This window comes from Clinocottus analis, unplaced genomic scaffold (genome assembly GCF_023055335.1).
Source record: "Clinocottus analis isolate CAN_PGR_092001 unplaced genomic scaffold, fCliAna1.0.p SCAF_22, whole genome shotgun sequence".
Lineage (NCBI taxonomy): Eukaryota > Metazoa > Chordata > Actinopteri > Perciformes > Cottidae > Clinocottus > Clinocottus analis.
The window spans coordinates 3465138-3477977 of NW_027175954.1; the positions used below are offsets into that span (position 1 = coordinate 3465138).

The 12840-nt window shown below is 42.5% G+C and overlaps 2 protein-coding genes across 3 annotated transcripts; one reads left to right on the forward strand and one right to left on the reverse strand.

The window, feature by feature from the left end:
• Positions 1 to 121: 121 nt before the first annotated feature.
• Positions 122 to 9366, forward strand: tmem192 (transmembrane protein 192). 2 transcript variants are annotated; one of them, XM_068589188.1, is made up of 7 exons: positions 122 to 263; positions 1396 to 1551; positions 1742 to 1807; positions 1910 to 2003; positions 2130 to 2252; positions 7479 to 7584; positions 8571 to 9366. In XM_068589188.1, exons 1-7 carry the CDS (start codon positions 234 to 236, stop codon positions 8683 to 8685), a joined length of 690 nt encoding a protein of 229 aa, XP_068445289.1. In that variant the 5' UTR covers positions 122 to 233; the 3' UTR covers positions 8686 to 9366. The 2 variants fall into 2 exon arrangements, with proteins under 2 accessions (XP_068445289.1, XP_068445287.1); XM_068589186.1 differs by having other exon boundaries at positions 1742 to 2003.
• A 709-nt stretch (positions 9367 to 10075) lies between these two features.
• Positions 10076 to 12656, reverse strand: apela (apelin receptor early endogenous ligand). The gene is made up of 3 exons (XM_068589060.1): positions 12581 to 12656; positions 10786 to 10875; positions 10076 to 10414 (listed from the first exon to the last, which is right to left on the reverse strand). Exons 1-2 carry the CDS (start codon positions 12654 to 12656, stop codon positions 10787 to 10789), a joined length of 165 nt encoding a protein of 54 aa, XP_068445161.1. The 3' UTR covers positions 10076 to 10414; position 10786.
• Positions 12657 to 12840: the final 184 nt, after the last annotated feature.

Here is a 12840-nt window from a genome sequence, read left to right on the forward strand (position 1 = left end):
GGCATGTTTTTTTTCTTTTTTTTTTCTGCAAGTTATTACAATTAAATTGCTGGATTAATTGTGCTAGGAACTAAAGTTTAACAGAGAAGATCGGAAACAAAAGATGAGGGGACCGGAAATGCACCAATATTTTCCTACGTTTTCTACCCGCCCCTTTTTAGAGCATGTAAGCTAATGGGTTTTTGTTGTTCTTTTATACTTTCTTCTTAAAAACCACGGAGCATTAAAACAAAATGGAGTCAAAGGGAGCCTCTCTGTATGCAGTACGTACCTGTCGTTCAACGTTTACTGTTTGCCTTACTAACATTGTGTGTGGCAGTTAGCCTGGGTTAGCTAGAGCTAGCTAGGAGCTAAAAACAGCTAACCTAGACGTGTTTCTGTTGTGTAGCAACAGTTAACGTTATATGTTTTATAAATGATCAGATAAGCAAGACCTTATTTTGTTTTCCATCGGCTGTTTCCGGTTTCGTGGTTTGTTGTGGTGCAGATTTTAGATTAATCATGTTCAAGAAGAAACGTTTCACTTTCACTTCATGCACAAACATACACAATATTTAATATAAACTGATCAGATGTTATTGATCCCATTGGTCCATTCATTGATAAATGGTGGTCCGAGTTAATTTTATTCTGTTAGTTGTTACTTTATAGTTGTTGTATTGTGTTGTTGTTGTCTCTTAAAGGAGAATGAGCCATTAGTCATTAATGGAAGAATAAATATGCGGATAAACCCTATTGTAATACTGTAGACATAATATAAGATGAGAGCAGTGGTGGAAGAAGTAAAACTAGCAATACTGCAGTGCAGGAAAACTCAGTTCAGTACAAGTAATTGTATTACCTCAAAATAAGTATAATATAAATATATAAAACTACTTGTACTGCATTTCAAGATTGGGTCATTTCTATTAATGATGTATTAATGTATATATCACTTTAATATTGCAACTGCTATAGTCTGAGCTAATTTTACACTGCTCTATATACTTCTCCTGCCTATTATATTTCATCATCATTAATTTGTTCATTATATTTTGTATTATTAATCTAAATCTGCCAAGAAATTAACATTGTCAGAAAAAAATGTAGTGGAGTAAAAGTATGATAGTTTCCTCTGAATTGTAGTGCACAAGTATAAAGTTGTAGAAAAGTACTTCGGTATAAGTACAGTACTTGAGTGCCCTGAGTTACTTTCCACCACGGGATAAGAGACAACTTGACATATATATATATATATATATATATATATATATATATATATATATATATATATATATATATATACTGAATGTATCTGTATCTAGAGATGTAGATGTGCATTCTTTGCTGTTAAATCAACTCCTCTGAATTTAAAGACAGGCTGAATGTAATTTTATAATATGGTCTTTGTTTCAGCCGGCGAGCAACTCAGTAGATATGACACGCAGCACAGAAGAGGACTCTTTGGTGGACGGGCCTCTGATCTCTGCTGACGCCCTCCACTCTGCCATCAGGAGAGAGTTTCAGACCATACCAACGCCCGGCCATGCCATCCTGCTGTCTCTGCTGCATGTACGACTCTTTTTCAAGGAAAAATGAAATAATGAAAATAAGACCAGCCCTATACTTAATATATTAAAATGTGAATGTCACAAAAGTGACCTTTTTCATTTTCAACGTGTAATAACATTGATGGTCTGTGCTGTCATCTTCTGCTCCACATATCTGTCTCACTCGCAGTGTGCTCTCTCCTCCTTTTCAGATGGTGTACGTGGTGTTGTCGATGTGTGTGGCAGTGCTGTGTGTGTTGGAGTTGGGGCAAAAGAAGGTTTGTTCGAGTATTTTGGGTAACGTGCGAGGCGACAGTGTCATTGTGTTTGGGAAGGTGTGTTTATGGGTGCTGGTGCTGTTGTTCACTGGGTGCGTTCAGCACCACCACGGCCAGGCCAGGAGCAGAGGATACCTGCAATTCTACAGACAGACGCAGGGACTGAAGCATCTGCCGCTCACCGTGCACTCTGCAGGTACAGCTGCACACTTGTAGTATGAACTTGTATGAACCCATGTTACAGAACATGTAGAGGTCGGTTTTCTCCACAAGATGGCAGTAACGCTGAGGGAAGTGTATGTTGTGTATGTTTTCTGTGCAGGAAATGTTCTGCTGCTGGTTATTCTGGCTGTGCGATTATCATCGGCTGTGCAAACCTACTTGCTGCTCAGTGTCCTGGGGTTTGAGCTCTTGGTTGCATTGCCGTGTCTCCTCTATTACACAGGTAAGCTGATCCATTAGGTAAGACCATTTCACTCTGGTATTACAGGTTGACTCTTTTGTAGGACAACAGATATGTGGTTGACAATATATCAACCTTCCAATGCACACACACACCGACAAACAAACACACACAGGCCCGCACCCTTTCAAGGAAGAAAAATGGTGTAAAGAATCCAACTTACAAAAAAAAATAGAACAAAGTACATTTAACTGAAATAGATACTCGTTTAAAAAGCACCTAAAAAAGAAAATGTATTTGAAGAACTTGATTAACTGTGGTTATATTCTAAATAACGCTCTCTTTCTTTACTTCCAGTTCAATTCAGTTCATTTTAATTGTCATCACACTGTACAATGGAGGTGTCTTGTGAATGGTGAGAATTAAATGGTGTATAATAATCTAAAAACACTTTGGAAAGAAAAAAACATAATAAAAGTTTTTAAAAAAAAGAGTTTTACCTGAGTTAACGAACAGTAACTCGGCATCAATGTAGAAAAAAGTTGTAAGCAGTTGTATAAAAAACACAAAATCTGAACTGTTAAAAAAAAAAGAAGAAGAACTACCACATAAACAGCAAACTTTGCAGCTTCATCAAATTAAACATGTCCTCAATTAGAAATAAAGACATGCCAAGACATGGGATGTTTATTAGATTCTTAAGTATTATTTGCTAAAAGGCGACCTGGCAGCATTAGTTTTACTGTGTGGATATTTTAATGTCTCACACATATCGACATGGTATGAAAAAACCTTCTCTCCTCCAGTGTTACAGGAGCAGCATCGTTCTCTTAAGGGTGGTGGCAGTTATATCAGTAGTGTTACATGGAGAGACACACCCTGTAGATTACATTACACACACACACACTACCCCCACACTATCTGAGCACATTCGCATCACAATACCTGCCCTGCCCTTTTCAGACTCGACAGCATGACAATCAACCATTCAGCCCTCTGTCCTCCTTCAGTCCTCCCTTTATCTCCATCCTTCTCTCTCTCTCTCTCTCTCTCTCTCTCTCTCTCTCTCTCTCTCTCTCTTTCTCTCTCTCACTCTCTTTCTCTAGCCCCTCCCTCCCTCTGTGTCTCTCTCTTGCTCTCTCTGTCGATCAGCTGATTATTCGCTTCTGTATACGAACACCATGCAGACTTTGGATGATACCCCCCACATATCGATCTATTGTCTTTTTATTCTTGTCTTTGAAGTCAGGAACAAATTGGTTGAGTTTAAATTGACTCTATCTGTGTCGGCCGCTTTGTTGAAACGGCCTTAAGCTGCAAAAACCTGCCAGGGGGATTCATCGCTTTGCAACACAACGGAGCGTTCTGCCCATAATTTACACTTGACTTAATTTACTGTGGAAACGTCAGACTGGTTGATACCAGCTGGTATTTTGCCCACAGAAGACACAGAAGTTGGACAGTACTGAAAGACTGACTGATTTAATGTGACAATGAAGACATAGGTGATAATAAACCGCATATCACGACAGCTTATTTACTGTTAATGTGAGAAGCAGCCATCTTGGAGTTTGAGGTCGGGGGTTGATGGCTATTCACATTTATTTCAGCAATCTTCTCATGAAAAGTAAACGCTTTGTAGAATCCCGAGATTCCTTCAAATTATAGAGAGTGCACTTTCGTCATGCAGACTTCATGATCTTTAAAGACAGAAAGAAAGGACACATCTTGCAGCTTTATTGGCATATTTGTTACTCTGTAATTAGGGTGTTTTAATATCAAATAAATACAAACATTGTTTGTGATTTGTAGATATTCATAATCCTATTTAAATCTCAGCTGTTTGTTTCATAACCATCTATTTGGGCAATGTAGTAATCTTTAAGTGTGAGGTTTCAGACCAAGTATGTCTTAACCAAATGTTTAAAAAGTAAATAGTTTAGTTTTTTTTAGACTGAATTTTAATTGTGGACTAGTTTTTAGATGTAACATGTAGTTAAAGAACATGGAAGTAAAGAATCAAGAAGTCTCTGGTTTATGACATGGAAACTTCTGCAAATTGGCCCTGACATCAAAGCATTTTCATGTATCCCAGCCTCACACTGGTATGAGCATTCTTTAATAACTCTGATGTAGTATGTTTTTATTTTTATTTCGACAAATCTAATTTGTATTCTGGTTACAGACAACAAACTATACATATTTAGATTCTCAAAAGAGTGTTTGATGAAGTCTGACACACTGTTCTTCCACCCAGTAAAGAAAAACTGCTCTTAGAGCCGCCGCATCAGAGGATATTGATATTGAAGAATCTGTAATGAAAGGAAATCCATATTAAAGGTGTGTTTGGCAGCTGAAGGGCACAGATTTTGGTTTCAGATACCAGAGATGCTCGGAGAGAAGATAAGAGGCATTAGGATTTAGCCTAGCCAAAGGCTCGCCCTCGACCCGCTCCACCCAAACACACGGGGACACACACACATTGTCCCCGTGTTTACAGTGTGGGTGCTTCGGCTTGCGAGGGGGGGTATCAGTGTTCGCCCGCCGCATTCCTGCTCAGATCAGTGCAGTGAGGCACGACGCGAGCCGAGCGACGCCTCGCAGCGCAAACCTTCTTAAAGCACAAACACAAGCACGCACACACATTCCACGACTGATGCAGAGTCAAGGTGACATCAGAGAGTTCATGAGGAGGGAAGAGGGGGGACAAAAAAAAACTAATTTCAGAGGCGACAGAGAAGGAGAGATATAATGCCTGCAGCTACGAAGTCCATACAGGAAGGCCTCGTTCAACTTCTCTTTGAAGTGCATGCTCATTGTAACTGTGTGTGTGTGTGTCTTTGAGGTTTGCTGTATGTTTCTGCCTTTCTCATTTTAACATGAATACACTCCCCTCCATGCACATCAAAGCCATGTCTTGGCCTTCAAAGGCTTAACTTAGAATACATCTCTCTCCTCTGCCTCGCCAGAACTCAGTGGAAGCTCTGCAGGGCACGGGGTTAACACACACTCTGAAACCGATACAGACAGTATATATAACTATCACACACACACATACACCGTCGTGTGCTGTTTGACAAGACTAACTTGTTCTTTTAAAAAAGAAAAAGGAAAGATTGTTCTTTTTGGCCGTTATTCAGTCGCGAGATAGAACAGATAGACTGGAAAGGGGGATGAGATGCAGCAAAGGGCCACAGGTCGGATTCGACCCTCAGGTAGGCCCCCGGTAGGTGAGCTACCTGGACGCCATAAGACTGACATGTAACCGTTTGCAGGCAAGATACCCCTCTATGATCAATAGACGGTCTCTTCACTGGCTCCCTGTAGCGCATAGGATCCACTTTAAGAGTCTAACTCTCTCTCAGAGCACTGCAGACTCCAGCATAAGTGGCTGAACTACTTTGCCCTTATTCACCAGACTCTCAGGTCAAACTTGTTACATAACTGAGCTTTTGAGGCATTAGCAACTGCTGCGCCTACATCTTGTGGTCAATTCAATTTATTTTGTAGAGGCCAAAATCACACATTTCCCTCAGAGGGCTTTCCAATCCGTACACATTTAAGATTTGATATTCCTTGATGAGCTCTGCATCCTACATAAGATTGCTGCTCAGTCCGAGGAAAGCCGGAGCAGCGGGTGAAGCGTGGCCCGCAGCTCCAGCGTGTGACACAGATTCCCCGTCGACTTGCCTACTCCTTCTTTTGAACTCCCTTAATGAGCCGCGTTGCAACTCAAAAGGACTTCATGCCACCGCTGTGCCGTCGTCTCGCGTCGCTCTTGTCGGGCTCCGGAGTTGTTGGGATCCATTTCCTCCCAGTTCTTTGATTTTTTTGTATTTTGTTGTATTCAGGCGGTGCAGAGCTGTGAGCACGTTTTGTGGCCCCATCAGCTGTTAGCACCTCTGCAGCGCCACTGTTATCACCTGGGAAGAGATGAGGTCTGAGCACTGTCTGTCCGGCCGTGTGAGAGCTTGATAGTCTCTAACGGGGACGTGTGAAATGTGCCACTTCCTTTACAGTGTTCCCTCCATCCTTCTGTCCATCTGTCCGCCCATCGAAGTATCTCTATCTGTTCTTAGCCCCCTGCTGTAACACACTGAACTCCTCAGACCTGAGGGGCGTCCCGAATATATCTAAGCTCTTTCTAAAAACCCTTTTCCGTTAATACAACCAACACTCTGGTTATTGAATTCACTTTAGCAAGTTATTTTGGTGAAATTAAGTTGAAGAAAAGTTTGAGAAAACCCAGAGTGACACATGTTACTTATAAATTACTGTTGCATGTACTTCATTTTGTGTTATCATAAAACCAAAGACAGACAAGGTAATAAGACACAAACCACAACACCACTTAACAAAATCTATTCCAGAAACAAACGACAACAACACGGGAAAAAAAACCCTCAAAATAAAGCCAGTGGAGCCTATAAATGTAAATGTTAAAGATGTTTTTTTAATTTATTTGACAGCAGTTTGTGTTTCTGCTTTGTCATTTATGAAACTGACCGCTTCATTTCTCTGCCTTTCTGCTCTCTCTCTCACACATACCTGCTTACTATTGCTGTATTTACACACACACACACACACACACACACACACACACACACACACACACACACACACACATGCACTCACACACATACACAGATTTAGGGCCTCATTATGCAGGAATGTGCAGTATTTCTTTAGATTGTGTGTGAGTGTGGATGCTGAGATGCTGCACTGTAGCAAAGTAAAGATAGCGCTCTTTAGAACCTCCCTGACAATTTCCTCTGGCTAATGACACTCAAGTCTTATCAATACACCTCCCTCTGCCCTTCCTCACACATTTGACCTGCAACCACACACACACACACACATCTTATCTTGATTCAAACAGCACCAACATCTGCCATATTTTGTCTGTGGCTCCTCTTCCAGCTACTGGATGCTCCTCCACACCCACACCTCGCTGCTAACCCCGCCTCTTGTGTAAAGGTGTATGTTTAGGGTGTGGTGATTAGAGGTTTGAGTGCAGGATATGGCAGCTCATAAGGACTAAGTGCAGGATATGACAGCCAGTGTGTGTTTAGGAGAGGGAGAGGGGATAGAAAACTGTAAAAAAAAACAAAAAACAAACGTGTGCAGTTTCTCACCTGAGTGATTAATGTGTGTAGGACAGCTCTCACTGCCCAATAACGTCTGCAGGACTTTATGTGCAGCTGACGAGACGAACCGGTGGTTTGAGGATGTTGAGAGAAAACTAACTGAGTGTGTTTGTGGTTTTAGTCCAAGTGATGCGGTTCAACAGGGAGCGAGCCGCACCGGACGTGAGCCAAGAAGAGCACTCGCTCAACCACAGTGTCATGAGTCTGCCCAGGGAGACCGGCTTCAGGTACGCTCGCACACAACCAAGAGAAAAATAAACTAAGAGGAATATTAAATGTGGGTTTTGGTCCGACTTTTATGAAGATAATTAATTTGATTCTGTAAACAAGGATTTTCTTCTCATGTCGAGGGACACAGAGGAAATACAATCCTCAGGAAATTACAGCACTCATCAGACCATCAGTCTCCCTCCTTAGATTTTGATCAATGCCAGCTGCTCACTGTTTGATTATCCAGCCAGCACTTTTCTACATTTGTTTTAGTGTTTGTTTTTGTTGTCCCTAGTGCTCTTCAGCTGCAAAACAATACAATAAATACATTACTATTGTTACTTTTATAGGTAAACTAGCACCCCTTTTCTCCCCTCGTGTCATTACTTTTCATACTCCATCACCTAAATGTGTTTTAAATAGAACTCTTATGAAACATTTTTTGGTGTAACTTGTGCTAATTTACATTATTTAAAGGTTATGTACCTGGACACATTCCATGTTATAATTAAACTATTTATTGGTAAAAAAAAAAAAAAAAAAAGAAGCCCCTAAAAAGACTAAAAGCATCAAAGCTGTGTCAGTTTTCCCTGATTTCTTCAACTCGTGTGGGCTGAAGCAATTATGTATTTTTAAAGAAGTGCTTCATGATTTATTTCCCAATGCAGCTGTAGTTTTTTTTACAAACGTCCCTCAATCAGGTGTAAATTGTATTTTCAACCAGAGATTGTCTGCGCTATAAAATTCGTGTGAGGGATTGACTCCAAATAAAGTTCCCCAATGCATGGTAATAAAGAAAGGTGTCACACTGCGCTACAATATGATTCATTGTTTTAATACTTTTTGGAGGTACGTTCAGGTCTATGTCACAGAAGAACACCAGGCTTTGGACGAGCGATGTTTAGTTTTGAGAAAAATATGAGAACGTCACCAGCCTTCACCAAGACAGATGTTCCAGATTCCACATGTGAAAAGTTCTCCTGTGTTATTGTTTGTGTCACAGAGAGGGCTCCAGTCTGCAGGAGGTGGTGGAGAAACAGGCCGACCTGATAGAGTACCTGAAACAGCACAACACCTTGCTGAGCAAGAGGCTGCTCAACCTCACCGCTCAGCACTAACCACACTCCGGCCTCCTCTTCCTTCTCCTCCTCCTCCTCCTCCTCCTCCTCCCCCCTCTGAGCCAGAGCCCGATCTCTTTAACACTCGGCTCTCTCAACACAAAGGAAAAGGGGGATCGGTGGGTTTGAAAGAGACGACGAGAAGTGAGAAGAAACACTGGATGAAAAGACTAAAAGCGAGGAAATCTCTGTGCACACAAGCACCTGTGCGCACAGACACGAGATGGGAGGACTTCTCCTCGAGGCACCCGAGACGGACAGATAACGCGGGGAGGAGGTGAGCCGTAAGTGGAGGGCAGTTAAAGAGGCGAAGTGGGCGGAGGAGGAGAGCAGTCATGGGTCACAGATCAGAGGTGAGGGGGTTTTTTATCACCGTCTCACAACCTCCGGTGACCCCCGCGTACGCCGCCGCTTGTGGGGGAAATAGAAGAAGTGAAATTGTTTTAGACATCATGTGCACTAAGGAGAAGCTGAAAGAGTCGGGAGATACAGGAGGGAGAGGCTTCCACTCATCAGGGTCAAACAAAAGAAAAGGATCGCGAAACGCCGTAAATGTCCGTAAGTGGTATTTTATCTGTCCGAATGTGTAAATGCTTCGTTTGGTGGCAGTGTTTTTCTATCTGTTCAATCATTGAGTTTGTGTATTTGTGATCAGATTCCAATAAACATGTACTAAACCCATTTTCCTTTATTTATTATGTGTTTAAGCCTGTTCAGGCGTGACAGTTGACACTCAGTGAAACCCAAGTAAGTGTGTGTGTGTGTGTTTTTTTTGTCTAGTGTTGTGTGAGCTAAAAGGAGAAGCCCAAAACAAGAGACACTGCAGTGTCAACATTAGCCGGTGTGAATGTCTCGTCCCTCCTCACCTCTTCTGTGTTACATTTCAACAGTCATGGGAATCTGCGCTAACGTAATATCGGGGTCGTCATTCGAGCCTTTGGTGTTTGCGCCCCATTGTGATTTCTCTGTGCTCTGGCGTCCGTAACTCCGCAGGGAGCGCTGCATTTACGACTCCTTTTTCCACGCGGCTGCCGCTGAGAGCCCAGTTATCTGGACTGCAGCAGGTATCAGGAGCCATGTTTGATTTCAGGCCTGCAGGTCACACATTGCAGGATATTTATTGTACTGTCTTGGAGTCCGGTTTAAAACCTGTTTTTTTTTTTTTTTTTACCATCACCATCAAGCATCAAACCTTTTGTTTTAACACAAAAACAAAACACTCCATTGATACATTTATTTTTTTATTAAAAAGGTTTTGAAAGTAACTCAATAAACATTTGAAGTGCATACATGCATTATAAACACTTTGTAGGAATACTGTGTGGATGCTGTTCATCGCGGCTGCATTACGATTCCAGCTCTTTGGTCCGTAGCTTTCATAGCTTTTTGTCGAATGTACTCGATGTTGTCGTTACTGCTTTTCACTTGTTCTTGATCAGCACCAAAGTATATTGGCGTTTGTCGACACAGAGGGAAGGTGCTTGCGACTGGGATCCGTTTCCACCAGGATGCCAAAACATAGCAGGTTTTTTTTTTTTATTTCATTGGGGATGAAGACAGTTTCCTGTAGCAGCTGCATACATACTTTATATAGTCTTTAGATGACATTTTCATGGTACCCCATCCACTTTACAATCCATGTGTTGCTGATGGGACCCATCCACACACATTGCAGTCGCTTCACATTCATATTTCTCTCCCGAGGTCCCCTTCATTTTTGTGCTTTGACCTGTGATGGAGAAAACAAAACAGAATTTAGTGTCCAGCTGAAATAACAGTTCAGGGTTTGACAAAAAACAGCTTCAAGTAGCTGGACGAGGACAAAAAAAATGAAAGCTGAAACTCCCCCTCTCTCTTGAAAAACTCCTCATGGCACTAAACCCTTTCCTCTTCATCGTTAGTGAGATTTATGTCTGAGCCGTTCTCCCCCCGCACGCCTGTTCTGCGTGAATACACACCTCTGCCACTAATCACACACACACACACCTTCTTAACTGCCACCTGCCGGCTTTTGTTGGGTTCTGTGTATCACACGACTCGGCTCATGGCTTTTTTTAATATATATTTACAAAAACGTGTGTATGAATGCCTGCGTCTCACCTTAGGGGAAGGGTACTCTGGAGTGGAGAGGCATGCAGCGTCTGTGTGGGCAGTGGTGCCTGTGGTATCTCCTCCGTAGGTTCATGAAATCTGGAAAGAACAATATGTAGAATGAAGCCAAAGGATATGGTTTGTTTTATAACAGTATTTTTAGTGTATTTAACTGCTTACCAAACTTCATTTTGGATGTAGAAGTCCTCTAAAGTGAGGTTTATATCTGCAGTTGGAGCCCTGCATATCACCGGACAGGCCTAATTAATCCCAAATGGAGGAGAGTAACTCAGCCTGAGCTTTTTAGCACCAGGAGTGATAAAACAACACCGCCCACTGCCACCATTTGCAAGTACACTTTTTGGATTTAACAAAAACCAAAAAACTAATTATGTTCCAAGTTTTCCTCCGTTGACCAAAAGATAAGCCCCCTTTTCATAGCTTTTATTGTGTGGGCCCGTTTAACATCTCAGGGCGACCCCCCCTTCTAATAAACTGGGACACGCAGACCTAACACATGATTATGTTTAAACGTCCCTAATAAATCCACTTTGACTCCTGCGGTTCACAGACTGCCAGCCAAGCCCAGGAAGAGATAAACTGCCAGATGACTTTATGACTCCCTCTTCCTCCCCCTCCTCCTCCCCCTCCTCCTCCTCTCTCCCTCCCTCTCTCTCCACCGCTGAAAAGAAACTGCACCCCACGCCCGAAGGTAGGCTTCTTTACACTTGGCACTGCTCCTCCATGTCATGTTAATACAGCTCGGGTATTTGCATGGCGTTTTAACACCGTGATTAACAAAAGCGCGCCGGAGTGCCTTCCAGCCGGGGGACAAAGGGACTCACGAGGGTCGCCGCTGTGCGATCCCTCCGGCGGCGCTGCGCCCTCGTCCCTCCCTTCATCCTCTCCTCTTCACCACCACCACCACCATCATCATCATCACGTGAACCCAATCACGACCTCGAGACCCGGAGACCCTGCGTTCAGCGCGAGGAGAACCGCCGCTAACCCGCGTGGATTTGTGCCAAAAGCGCACCTGTTGCACCAACATCAATTTAGCAAAAGCACTGATATAGTGCGCGCGTAAAAATTCAATTCCATCTTTTCAAAACCCCCACGCTCAGGTTTACATGCTGCAGAGGATGTTAAACACATTCAATCAAGACCATTCAACTATCTAATCACGTCGTGGACCCCAGATACATTCAAATTAAGACTAGTTAAGAGCAGTGCAAATTTAGATTTTGTTGGGATTGAACTAGTTTTTTAATCCAACAATGTTGTTGTATGTACATGTAAAAGCTCTTTTTGTCCGCGGGTTGTTCACGCTGAGGTTGGTTGGGTAGTTGGTTGTTTTACCGGGAGGCTCACGGTAACATTCACCGCTTTTACACCTTCAGTTCTCGCATTTGCAGACTTTTAGACAACCCGTGAACGCGCCACGTATTCAGCGTGTAACTGTTAGTTAACATCACACCGTTGTGATGATGGATGATTGGGCTTAATTCTTATTTATTTTAACATGATATCATTACGGCAACCGACAAACAAATATGTTATTAGATTATTATTAGTATTATAAGTTGGTAGTCAATATAAAATATGTTTAAGCTCAATATTTTTACCCACTGAGAATTAAGCATTTTTAAGCAGTTTATTGTACATTATGTAGTGGTATAACCACTGTTTATTTTTTTTATTTTTTTAAGTTGACCGGGACAATGATTGCAGTGCCCTTTGTTTTACCAGACACCTGCTGGACCAACCTGAACACCTGTACGGGCTGAGCGGTGGGGATGCTTACCTGGCCTGGCAGAGGAGACTGAGGCTACGGCGGCTACGATCAGCAGCAGCAGGTAGAGCAGGTTGAAGACCCTCATGGCTGCTTCTGAGGAGAGGTGAGTTCAGAATAATCCCCTCCGAAAGTCTGGAGAGTCTTGATGACTCTGAGCCGCACCGATGATGCTCAGTGTGGTTCTCTTCCTCCTCCGGCTCGGTTTCAGTCCAGATGGCCGGATGCAGGATCCAGTGCCCAGGAAAAAAAAACTTCTCTTTAGGATAATA